General features: G+C 38.6%; 1 protein-coding gene across 9 annotated transcripts in view; it reads right to left on the bottom strand.

Moving 5' to 3' along the window:
- The window catches only part of dmd (dystrophin), a 1,932,045-nt gene that overhangs the window by 932,132 nt on the left and 986,016 nt on the right, over positions 1-13,897 (bottom strand). For all 9 annotated transcript variants that reach the window (XM_073045659.1, XM_073045653.1, XM_073045656.1 and 6 more), the window contains 2 exons: positions 12,562-12,714; positions 10,261-10,443 (listed from right to left, as the gene is read on the bottom strand). In XM_073045659.1, the coding sequence (XP_072901760.1) occupies positions 10,261-10,443; positions 12,562-12,714 (336 nt within the window). The remainder of the gene's footprint in view (positions 1-10,260; positions 10,444-12,561; positions 12,715-13,897) is intronic.

Below are 13,897 nucleotides of genomic sequence, written 5' to 3' on the forward strand. Positions count from 1 at the left end.
CCTCATTCTTCTTTACAAAACTGCTTAAGCTCTGTCAGATTGCACGGGGATCATGAGTTAACAACCCTTTTCAAATCCAGCCACAAATTCTCAATTGAATTGAGGTCTGTAGCCTGGTTTGGCCACTCCAGAACAGTAACCTGGTTGTTTTTAAGCCATTCTTGTGCAGCTTTGACATTATGCTTGGGGTCATTGTCTTGCTGGAAAACAAATTTTCTCCCTAAGTTGCAGTTCTCTTGCAGACTGCATCAAGTTTTCCTCCAGGATTTCCCTGTATTTTGCTGCATTCATCTTACCCTCTGCCTTCATAAGCTTACAAGTGCCTGCTGCAGTGAAGCTTCCCCACAGCATGATGCAGCCACCACGATGCTTCACAGTAGGGATGGTGTGTTTTTGATGTGTGTATTTGGCTTACGTCAAACATAGTGTTTAGTCTGATGACCAAAAAGTTCAATTTTGGTTTCATCAGACTATAGAACCTTCTTCCAGCTGACTTCAGAGTCTCCCACATACTTTCTTGCAAACTCTAGCCGAAATTTCATGTGAGCTTTTTACCCCCAACAGTGGCTTTTCCTTTGGCACTCCCCCATAAAGCTACAATTGGTGAAGCACCCAGGCAACTGTTGTTGTATGTGTAGTCTCTCCCATCTCAGCCACTGAAGCTTGTAACTCTTCCATTATTGTCATAGGTTTCTTGATGGCCTCCCTTACTACTCTCTGTCTTACAGGATCACTCAGTTTTTGAGGACGGCCTGCTCTAGGCAGATTTACAGCTGTGCCATATTCTTTCCATTTCTTGATGACTGACTGTTCTCCAAGGGATCTTCAGTGACTTGGAAAACGTTCTTGTATCCATCTCTTGACTTATGCTTTCCAATAGACTTTTTACAGAGTTGCTTGGAGTATTCTTTTGTCTTTTTTTTCCTTTTTTGTCTTTTGTTTTTTTTTTGCCAGGATATTGACTTGCCAGCAGTGGGAACTTCCAGATAGAGGTGTATTTTTACAATAATCAATTGAAACACCTGATTGCACACAGGTGCCTGTATTTAACTAATTATGTGACTTCAAAAACCAGCTGGCTGCACCAGTGATGTTTGGTGTGTCATTAAAGGGGGTGAACACTTATGCAATCAATTACTTTGTATTTTATATTTATAAATAATTTAGATCACTTTTTTGAGATCTGTTCTCACTCTGGCACAAACGAGTGTCTTTTTCCTCTGTTGATCAGTGTCAAAAAAAGCCAAATTAAATCCATTGTGATTGAATGTTGTAAAACAATAAAACGTGAAAACTTCTGGGGGGGGGGGTGAATACTTTTTATAGGCACTGTTTGTCCAGTCCCTTAGAATCCTTCCAATAACTTCCCAACTACCAACATCAGGCTCACCAGCCTATAATTTCCTGGCTTATTCTTAAAGCCTTTTTTAAACAATGGAACATTAGTTATCCTCCGATCCTCTGGCACCTCAGCCATGGGAAAGGATATTTTAAACATCTCTGCTAGGGGTCCTGCAATTTCTGCACTAACCGCCCACAGTATCTGAGGGAACACCTTGTTAAGCCCTGTGGATTTATCCACCTTAATTTTCCTCAAGACAGCAAACACATCCTGCTCTGGAGTCATTAAATGGTCCATGATCACACTGCTGCTTTGCCTCACTTCCAATTGATCCTGTCTCCTGAGCAAATACAGATGCAAAGAATTCATTAAAGTTCTCCCCCATCTCTTTCAACTCCATGCATAGATAACCACTATAATTTTCCAGAGCACCAATAGTCTTCCTTGCTTTCTTTTTAATATATCTGTAAAGCCCTTGGGATTCTCAGTCACTTTGTCTGCTAGAGCAACTTCATGATGCCTTCTTCTAGCCCTCCTGATTTCCTTCTTAATTATTTTTCTTATACTCAAATTCCTCATTTGCTCCTTCCTGCCTTTATCTGCTCTGCACCTCCTTCTTTTTCTTAACCAGGGCCTCAATAACTCTCAAAAACCAAGGCTCGGTTACACTTGCCTCTTATTCTGACAGGAACATACGAACTTTGTGCTCACAAAATTTCACTTTTGAAAGCCTCCTACTTACCAAGTACATTTTGCCAGAAACAACCAGTCCAATCCATGCTTGACAGAACCTTTCTAATACTATCAAAATTGGCCTTGCTCCAATTTAGAGTCTCAACCTGAGGACCAGACCTATCCTTCTCCATAATTATCTTGAAACTCATGGTATTATGATTACTAGATGCAAAATGCTTCCCCACAAAAATTTCTGTCACCTGTCCTTTCTTATTCCCTCATAGAAGATCTAGTACCACTTTCTCTCTAGATGGGACTTCTATGTACAAATTAAATAAACTTTCCTGAACACTTTTTACAAACTCTATCCCATGTAGCCCTATAAAACATAGGAGTCCCAGTCAATATATGGAAAGTTAAAATCAACAACTCTCTCAACCATATGTTTCTTGCAATTGTCTGCGATTTATCTATAAATGTACTCCTCTAAATCCCCTGGACTGCTGGGTGGTCTATAATATAATCTTATTAACATGGTCATTCCTTTCTTAATCCTTATTTCCACCCATTTAGAGCTCAGTAGACATGTTTTCCAGTTTGTACTGCCATGACATTTTCCCTTATCTGTAATGCCATCCTTCCCCATTTGATCTCTCCCACTCTATCACCTCTAAAGCAATGGAACTCTGGAACATTGAGCTGCCCACCCTGCCCTCCTGCTTTCAAGTCTTACTAAAGTCTACAATGTTGAGGAATGTATGATAATGCATTTTGCTGAAAGGAACAATAGTGCAAACTATTCTCTCAGTGGGAGGAAGGTTCAAACATCAGAGGTGCAGAGGGACTTCAGAATCCTCATGCAAGACTCTCAGAAGGTTAATTTTAAGGTTGAGTCTGTGGTAAAGAAGGCAAATGCAATGTTGGCATTTATTTCAAGGGGAATAGAATATAAAAGCAAACAGATAATGTCGAGCATTTATAAGACACTAGTCAGGCCACACGTGGAGTATTGCCAACAGTTTTGGGCCCCATATCTCAGAAAGGATGATGTGTTGTCATTGAAGAGCATCCAGAGGAGGTTCATGGGGATGATTCTGGGAATGAAGGGGTTAACATATGAGGAGTGTTTAGCAGCTTTGGGCCTGTATTCACTGGAATTTAGAAGAATGCGGCGGGATCTTCTAAATATTGAAAGGACTAAATAGGGTGGATGTGGAGCGGATGTTTCCCAAGGCAGAGGTACAGTATCCAGAACTAGAGGGCAAGCCTCAAAATTGAGGGACGACCTTTTGGAACGGAGGTAAGGAGAACTTTTTTTAGCAAGAGAATAGTGAATCTGTGGTATACTCTGCCACAGACTGCGGTGGAGGCCAAGTCCATGGGTAGATTTAAGGCAGAAGTTCATAGTTTCCTCATTGGTCAGGGGATCAAAGGATATGGCGAGAAGGCAGGTGTATGGGGTTTAGTGGGATCTGGGTTCATCCATGATGCAATGGCGGAGCAGACTCGATGGGCTGAATGGCTTAATTCTGCTCCTATGTATTATGGTCATAATTCCACATACTGATCCATGCCCTCAGCTCATCTGCCTTTCCTGCAATACACTTTGCATTGAAATATGCAGAACTCAGAATATTAGTCTCACCATACACAATCTTTCGATTCCTGACTTTGGTTGTAGGCTTAACGACATCTTTCCCCACAACCACTCCACTATCTGGCTCTCTGGTCCTCATCCCCCTGCAATTCCATTTTCAAATCCCTAACCCCTCCCATGCAAACCTTCCCACAAGACTATTATTTCCCCTCCAGTTCAAGCGAAAAACATCCCAGCTGCACAGGTTGTCACTTCCCCGGAGGCCGACCCTGCCTTTCCACATCCCACAAGAGAAGCATGTCACTGTACAGCCTGGCATCCCCACTGCTCTAACTGTGCAATAATGTAGCAAGGTAGGGATAGAGGGATGGAGCAGAAGAAAGGGAGGCAAGAAGGAAGGGTGGAGGAAGGAAAGGGGAAGGCAACCGAGGAAAGGAGGAAAGGAGGATTGACTGTCTTGAACATCATATATTTAGCCCTCAGCAGACTGTTCATCCAGGGCTTCTGGTTTGGGAAGACTTGGTATGCTCTTAAAGCAGACACTCATCCAGGCAGATCTTGATGAAGTTGGTGACATACACATCCAGACCTTCGTGGTCCTCAGCACTAGTGCCGCAGTCCTCAGTGTCAGTTTATATGCCATGATTTGAAGTACAGCCAGATGATTAGACTTGCCATTGTGTGAAGGCAAAGAACTCCCTTGGTAGAAGGAATGGACCAACACTTGACTACCAGATGAACCAGGTAGGGGGAGCAGGGCACAGCAAAACTGCCACTGTAGAGCACTGTAATGAGCTAAACATGAAATTCAATGTCTAAAAACATTTTCCCTCATTTCTTCAAAATTCTGAACAAAAATAAGCCACATGATTTCAAATATTATGCCTTCGCTTCACTTCCATTGTACTTATTTTACCTTACCAACCTATCAATCGTAACTGATTAAAAATTTTTAGTCTAACTTTATTTTTAATCCATGTGTGACTTTTTCCAGAAAGCAATTTATTTTGTGGCTATATTTCATTAGGAGTATAAGGAGATTTGTTAAGTCACCAAAGACAATCACAAATTTCTACAGATATACCGTGGAGAGTATTCTAAATGGTTGCATCACCATCTGGTATGTGTCTGGGGGGGTGGGGGGGCTACTGCATGGATCGAAATAAGCTGCAGAGAGATGTACACTTAGTCAGCTCTATCATGGGCACGAGCCTTCATAGTATCCTGGATAACTTCAAGGAGCGGTGCCTCAGAAAGGCGGCACACACCATTAAGGACCCCCACCACCCAGGACATGCCTTGTTCTCATTGCGACCATCAGGACGGAGATGCAGAAGCCTGAAGGCACCCACTCAATGATTCAGGAAAAGCTTCTCCCTTCTGCCATCCGATTTCTGAATGGACATTGAAGCCCATGAACATGACCTCACTAATTGTTGTTATTTTTTAAAAAATTTATTTTTGCACTAATTATTTAACTATTTAGGAAGTATATATACTTCCTGTAATTGATGGCTTTTTTTTAACTCTATTATTCTGTATTGCATTGTACTGCTGCCGCAAAGACAACAAACTTCATGACATATGCCGGTGAGATTAAACCTGATTCTGATTCTTAAAACAACTAAATGGAATGCTGGTACAACATGACAAATGCTCCGATAAGAATATAAGGTAACAAGAACCTCATTGTTTTCCCAATTAAAATGAACTCTGATGTGGAATAACCTGGTGTGCTGTAAAATAAAAGCTTCATGGTTCTATTTCATCTTCCATGTAATCAAATTCAGTGATACTTATGTAAAACTGGTCACTGTTTGGAGTGGAAAATTAGAGTGCTAATCTTTTATTGTAAAGTATATTAAAGCAGAAGGTCATCTCAAAACAGTATCTTCATTCAAACAGATAGCCAAGAAATTTTTTGTTCTTTATATGAAAATTAAAATATTTGTCACATTGCGAGATATTACTCTATCCATTACTGCATTCCAGTAAGTAACCTATTAATGTTGAACAGAAAATCACACAAGATATTATATTTTGGAATTAACATCTCTGCAACAATTTGTAAATGGACCACAAATAGTGCTTGCCCCTTTTGCCATCTAAGCATCTCTTATTCAAGGAACAACTTGTGAAATATTGGCGCTGCTGGAAACATTCATCCAGTCTCCACACAGTAGTGTCCTATAAAGAAATAATGACCAAACAGTGCAAATAATAATGTCAACGAAGGAATAATTATTAGCATAGATACTGGGAGAACACACCACCATTCTCAGCACTTCATTTCATGATAAGTTTTACATGCACCAATGAAAGAATGGAGAACCTTAGTTTCAAATGACATCCTGAACTTAGCTTTTGTGTTTTGTACAATATGTTGAATGGAATTTGGGCCTGAGTTAACAGTGTTCCTAATGATATTTTATACTTATTGCACAGATATTATTCTTTTCAAGTTCGATCCTATCACAATGCCAAAGGAACATATCGACTTCTCTGGAATGTCAGGTCTAGTTTATGCTTCTTTTGAATTAGTGTAATGAATATATTATATTTGGACATGAACTAAATGGCTTCCCCATTTCCAAGTTTGAGGCTAAAAACCTCAAAACAGCAGGTACCTGATATTTTCATATATATGTAGGAGCAAAGAAGAGTCATAATAAAAGGTCTGTATTTCACTCTATATGCCACCTGGTAGGGAACAGAATCCAGAGTAAGAATCAAAACACTCACTATTATTAATTGTATTATTTGTAGTAATACTTAGGTTTGATTTAGTTTATTTACCACAAGTGCTAGAACCTTGCTTAAATGTCAACAATTCCATGCAACTTCACTTGCATTATTTGGGGAAATAAACAAAGCCTTTCACCAAAGTTGTGAGGGAAATGGGTGCCAAGGTAACTGATAGAGTTTGTCACAAAGATAAAATGTTGGGAGGTCTTAGCAAAGTAGAAATGTGTGGTAGAAGCTTTTAGGAAGGGAATTCCATTTTCTGAGAACCATGGGGCAGAAAAGCCAGCAAGCAAAGATGAAATTAAGGGAGAAGTGGGTACAAGAAAGATCAGATACATGCTAAGTCTAAAGTTGAGAAAATTGTTGAGCTTGAGGCAAACATTGGGACAGATAACAGAAAGGCAGAGGGGTGGGAAGGAGACACAAATATACGTGAAAGGGACAGGGTGAGGAAAAAGGAATGGGGAGAGGATTAGTTGAGGTGTTGATTTGGAAGACAATACAGAGAAGGCACAAACACATAATAAATTATCAGAACAATGCATGAAATACAGAGAGCAAAGTTTGGCATAAACTGAACATTATTAAGTGGGGGAAGAGTAGCGCAACTGATAAAAGTTTATTGAACTTGACAAAGATGAAGATATAAAGCACAGATGAGATGGTGTGGAGGCCTGCAATATTGTAGAGGAATCAGAGCAAGTCATAAATTTACATCTTTCACAACTCTAGGGTGTCTTGACTAGTCAAAGAGTGGCATTTTTAAATGTGGCTGATAAATGTGGCATCCATTTACACACAGATGATTCCATAACCTAACCAGACGTCAATTATTTGCTGGGACAGGTGAGATTAAACATAAATTAAAGACAGATTTATTCATGGCCAACAGAGTGGACGGGCATTGAAACTGTATACATTTGAAAACTTTCCATCATTAAAAGTCTAATCCATTTGATCAGTTTAAGTTAAAAGTTCTGCAAAACAAAACCAAATAGGGAACTCAGTTGCCTTTATGATGACGAAAGATGTGTGACTAGAGACCCAAGCTGAACATGGTATGTTGAGTGTCGATTTGATGTACTGGAAAGTACATCACTTTATTACTCTTTGGGATAACAAGAGAAGTGCTCATTTGAGATGATCTTTTAACTGTGTTCCTGATAATCTGCAAGTTTGTTGTATCAATAACAAATAGATTAAGAGGACCTATATCTTTAGAACTGACATAGCTAATATAAATAATTCCTACCGTAGAACTGTGAGTACTGTGACAAAGGTTGGAGTGATGCTGTGGCTCAACAGGTAGTGCTGTTGCTTCATATTTCTGGCAAACTGGGTTTGATTCTGAACTTTTTCTGGGTTTTTCTTTGTGGAGACTGCACATCCCTGGGTGCTCTAATTTCCTCCCACTTGCCAAAGACATGCTGGTTAGCAGGGTAGTCAGGTAAGAGAAGTGGGGATGTTGAACAGCATGTGAGAGGAGGTGGGTTGCAGGAAAATAGCAGGGGAATTAGGATTGATGGGATTATGTATGCTCTTACATAGTGTGAAGATATAAAATGCAATGGGGATGGCAAATATAATGGAAAACCATATTGCTAAGCAGTGGAGAAACCCAATGAAGAGATTAAAGAGTAAAACAAGAAGGGTAATGTTCTTCTTGTAAATAAAAATCCATGTCAAGGATTTGGCTATTACTCAACAGCATCTGAACCAAATGTCCCGAACAATTAAGATTCGAGATTTCAGTGGATTGTCACAAACATGGAATGGGAGACGAGTCACATAAATGTAACTTCATCTTTCTCACTTAACTACTGATCACGTTCTTTGAAGAGGTGGGATGAAGATCAGTTGGATCGACATTGGCAGAAGAATGAACATGGCAGGTTTCACTTGCTTATGACTTAAAATTCCAAGGAAACATCAAGTTTAAACCTAAATGAGGAATTTGTTGCATGGATGAGCAGAACAGATCAGCTGGTGGTGGATCCAGGTTGAAGCCTGGCTAGATGAACATATAGTTCTTCATCTGAGATCAGAATCAGAGATTGACCAGAACAAAGTTAACCAAAAGCCTCAGCAAAGTGTGAAGTGGGTTGCTACTATTGGTCTTAAAGGGGTTTCTGAAATTCACTGATTCATTATAAGCTTATAATTGTTAGCATATATTTTCTTGCCGTCTATAAAATAAAGCAACTTAATGAATTTGATCTGGTCTTTAAATTAAGTATTTCTCAGCGTTCCATCATCCAGGTTACAAAGATGTAATTGTGACTGTCCAAAAGGCAAACAAGAAGAAATTAAGTAATGTTTCACCTTTTTTTTTACTGAAATAAAGGCTATGGCAACATTTTGTGTTCATATGATTCAATCTTCTTCAGAACACACATGACTGTTACATTTATTTCAAGGCACCACTTTGAAAAAGAGATTAGGCACTTTGAATTTTGATTCTAATACTGCAGAGGCTGCAAGGTTGAGTGGTCTTTCAGGCAATGCTTAACCATAACCATTCCAAAAAACTACCTGAAGCCTCTTGAGTGCATCACCTTGCTCCACATTAACACGTCTGTCATTCACTTCTCACCTGCTCCACTGGATCAGTTTAGCATCCATAATATTCAGCTTGACGACCACAATTCACCTGGTTAGTTCCAGGTAAGCCTTATTCTAATGTTACTTTAGTCAACTAGTTGGGGATAAAGGCTAAAATTTCAAAAAATAATCAATTTTATTTTTCAATGAGGATGGCACAGTATCAACTCCATATCAAATGCATTGATAATGGAGAATAAAGACTTTATTTTAATGCCAGACAGGGAAACTACTTGGAGGAGTCACCAGCATTGTTGAACTCAACCAATCTATCCAAAACATACCTGAAATTTGCACTGAATATTTGAAGTTACCCAGTTAAGCAACAATACAATTTAAAGCATGATCATTTTTTTTTAACCATATAACAATCACAGCACGGAAACAGGCCATTCCGGCCCTCCTAGTCCGTGCCGAACTCTTAATCTCACCTAGTCCCACCTACCCGCACTCAGCCCATAACCCTCCACTCCTTTCCTGTCCATATACCTATCCAATTTTACCTTAAATGACACAACTGAACTGGCCTCTACTACTTCTACAGGAAGCTCATTCCACACATTCCACTCATTTGACTTCCCTCTTGTTGAAATGTCATTCAAACAGATTTTAAATAAAAAAAATCTCAACATCATGTACTCAAATATTACTCACTAACACGTCAGCAAGGGAAGTCAGAAAGAAAACAAACACCCAACTCAGAAACAGAGATGCTCCTCCTGATTTGGACAGATTTGTCATGTCACATGTGAATAGAATGGCCAAGGCCCAAAACTGTGGGAAAGCATCCAAGCAGGCAAGTCAACATCCATTAACAACAAGTGCTTCAAGGAAGGAAAAAATGGTCAAGAGTTTCAAACTTGTCAGTAATTTCTATATTCCAAATAACAACATTCACCCAAACAAAAAATTGCATGGAATGAACCTTTGAAATGACTAGTGTTTAACTGTGCTACTGAATGCTGCATCAAGACAGTCTGCAAACACGTTGCTTTGATTTTGGATGCCATGAGTGATGAGGCAAATTAAAAATGAATCATGTATTTTACTTTGGTGTTTCACCAGAAAGTATCATACTTATATTTTAGGTTCTGAATAATTGATTTCTTTTCAGTCTTTCAATAAAATAGTTTTTTTTAAAGGGGAGAAAAATCAGGTTTGCACCTGACAGAAAGTTTTAGGGCTGTATTTGCTTCCAAGCAAATACAACAAAGCCAGTTTTATAATGTTTTCTTTACACACGGGTCCATTTTAGAGAACAGTGCAAGCAAGTGATTAAAGCTTGCTTTGAGAAACTCACAATTGGTGCAAGGTTCAATCTTCGAAACTGAGCAAATTTGCTCTCAATGTGATTCCAGCGTTTGTTGAGCTGGAGCAGCTGCAGCTCCAGTGCCTTGCCAGCTCCCTTCTTTGACAGGCTCTGTGCTTGTCTGTACAGTGCATTCAGGTCTCCTCTCTTCTCTTCCAGTTCAGCATCCAACTCCTAGTGAGCAAAACCATAGTGTCCCAGTGCAGTTAGCTAGCTTTTGTGTCATCTTGTCAAAGAAGAATGAAACAATGAAACTGACATAAACACACTTTTGGGTTCTTATTCCTCAATGTAATTTTATCATGTAATTGATTAAAATAGTTAATGAACAAGACTACTAAAACAAAATACCCAGATTTTCCCAATGTGTTGAACTTGAGTTGTACCTAGCTCTACAGAATTTAATTTGAGAAGTCAAAGTTTTTAAGTGAAAGTAGATGCTGCAGTGAACCATAAAAATGGGAGATTTTAAATTAGCAGTTGAACATCCCAAATTCTCAAGTGGGAGTATTTTGCCTGTGAGCAAATGAACATATTAACAGACATCTTGAAAAATGTCATATTAATGCCTTGGCAGAGGTCATATTCAGTTAACATTTACATCTATGCATGTGAGTGCAAGGGATTCATTAGGCTGCTACCTGGATTTAGTTAATGGTAGAGATTGGATAGGCTGTGCTTGTTTTCCCTGAAGCATAGGAGGCTGACGGATAAAGTAAATAGTCAAATACATTTTCCCCTGGTGTATGGCCATCAAAAACAAGAGGACAAACTTTTCAGGCAGGATGAGGGATATTTAAAGGAGACCCAAGTTTTTTTAAATATATATAGAGTGAAACTGATACCTGGAATGTGCTTCCAGAGGAGATGGTAGTATTTGATATAACCATTACGTTTCAAATACATTTAGACAAACATTTACATAGGCAAGACATATAGGGATACTGCCCTAATAAGGGTAAATGGAAATAGTGGAGATAGGTATATCATGTGATGTGCTGAAGAGCCTGTTCTGTACTGTATAACTCTATGATTGGCTCATTTGTAAGCATCTGGGAGTAGTGGTGGTGGTGTTACATTATTGGCCCCCAGCTGCATTTTAAAACTAACCAGCTGCTTTGTTCCATGAAATATGGCTACTACCTTCACCTCAATATGTCAAAAGTGGGAACATCTGAGTTTTTTTCCCCCAGAAGCTTATATTAACTCCATGACAACTGAAAGTACCTTCTGTGATTTTTTTTTTAAAACATCAACTGCCGGTTCATCTTTAATTGTTAAACTTTGCAAAGGACAGTTGTCTTCTAATTCTCAAAATTACTAATCTGGATAGTGCCATCAAAATTAGTATTTAAAAATATAGGGAACTTTTATCATTGTAATTATAAACATATTGCCTTAAATTTGAAATAATTCCTTTAAATTTAATGCAGAACTAAAAAGCATCCAATCACTAGGATGTTTCACATTATTCCCTCTCAGCTATTGATTGTAACATTTTAAAAATGTTTGCTTAGGTTATTAAAATAGGCTGTTTACATTAAACTTGTCAGTCAAAAATGACAAAGAAAGTAAAGAAGCCAAATAAAATTATGGATAATAAAAGAAGCTGATTTTGCAATATGTAAACAAATCCTCAGGGATGTTGCAATGATAACAGTGAATATTCTCTGAGCAAACAAGTGACAGAGAGGATACCATGGTAAGGACACACTCGTACTTGGACAGTAAAACACTTGTTTCAAAATTGTTGTCCTGAACTTTTTTGCCAAAGAAAAGTGAAAAGTCTAGAGTAATAAATGATTTCAAATTAAAAAGCTCACAGAAATACCAATTAATTTTGTTATCAGAAAATAGAAGTCTAAGTGTAATAGAAATCACTACACTCAGTGAGAGTCAAGTGATTTTCAATTTTTAAGCATGGTATAAAAATATAATTCATTTTAACTTAAACATCTGTGTACATTTCTGAAGGACCTGTTAGAAATATCCTTAAATTCAAAAATCAGATGACCTTCTGATTCAAAATCTTCATCACATGAATTGTTATTTATATAGGCATTTAAGCAATGCAGCAATATCATTAATAAAAATTTAAATTAAAACAAAACACTGCATTTGAAGGACACTGGCTGTCATCGGATCACAGCAGATAATGATAAACTACACTACATCACAAATCACAGCCTTGTACTAAATGTTCTTCCATATCCATTTTAAAATGGCTATTATTTTTATATATAAATTAGGAGGAGAAAGAAATACAAACACCTGCTTCTAAAAGAATGTTACCTTCATCTTCTGGTCATCTTTGGGTTCTGGCAGATTGGCTAACCTTTTCTCAATGTCGTCCAACCACTGCAACAGGTTGTTAGCCTGCTTCTTATATTGATACCAATCAGGAGTGATCTCCAGAGCCTTTTTCCTTCTTATCAATCTTAAATCCTGCATAAACAGTCAATGATCATTATTTGATAGTCAAAACACAAAAGCCCAATGATCAGAAACACTGATCCACAACTTGTTCAAAGCATTTTTTCTCTGCAAAATTCCATTCTGAAGGTTTTGCTATTGCATTGGAAATTACTCACCTCTCACCAGAGCTGTCTTGACAGATTTAAGCCTGAGTGCGAGCTCTGTCTAGTTGACAATTGCAAGGTCAGAGAATGGAGAATTCACTTTGAGGCTTTGGGAAGTCATTTCCTAATCTTGCCAGCACTTAGATGGGGTGGGCAGAATCCTACTGAGTGGGAAGCTTGCTTAACAATGCTGAAGTACAGTGAATCCTTTAGAGGAGTCAGAAAGATTGTGTGCACTGTACTGCTGCTGCAAAACAACATATTTCATGTTGTATGTCAGAGATTACAAATCTGATACTGATTCTGGGGTGGTATTCAGGCAAGAAGTGCAGATACACAGAGGGAGACTGAACTATAAGGTTAGAATCAGAATTGGGTTTATTATCACTGACACACGTAAAAAAATATTGTTTACAAAAAAATAAATCAATAGTGCAAAAGAGGACGACTGAGGTAGTGTTATTGGACATTCAAAATTCCAATGGCAGAGAAGAAGCTGTTCCTAAGATGCTGAATGTGGGTCTTTAGCTCTTGTACCTCCTCCCTAATGGTAGTAACAAGAAGAGAGCATGTCCGGATAGTGAGGGCCATTAATAATAGATACCGCCTTCAAGACACATCATTTTTTTAAGATGTCCTTGATGAAGGGGAAGGTAGAGCTAATTAGTCTACAACTCTCTGCAGCCTCTTTCAATCTTGTGCATTGGAGCTTCTGGGCAGTGTTGCAACCACTGACGTACAGAATGCTCCCTGACGTACATCTGCAGAAATCTGTTAGAGTCTTTGGTGACACACCAGATTTCTTCAAACTCCTAGTGAAGTATAGCTGCTGGTGTGATTTCATCAATGAGAGAAAGTAAGTTACCAATTAATGGCAAAAGGCATTTCCTATTAGAGGCTAAGGGGGCTACAACTACAACGGTGCCAAGAGATGTATTTGGTGGTCATGTGATATAAACAGCTTAGATGAAAGAGCATCACTCGTGAACCACAGGCAAGGCCATTAAGACATGTACCCTGAAATTCTCACTTAAATATTACTGTCAAGT

This window comes from Hemitrygon akajei, chromosome 5, assembly GCF_048418815.1.
Source record: "Hemitrygon akajei chromosome 5, sHemAka1.3, whole genome shotgun sequence".
NCBI classification, from domain to species: Eukaryota; Metazoa; Chordata; class Chondrichthyes; order Myliobatiformes; family Dasyatidae; genus Hemitrygon; species Hemitrygon akajei.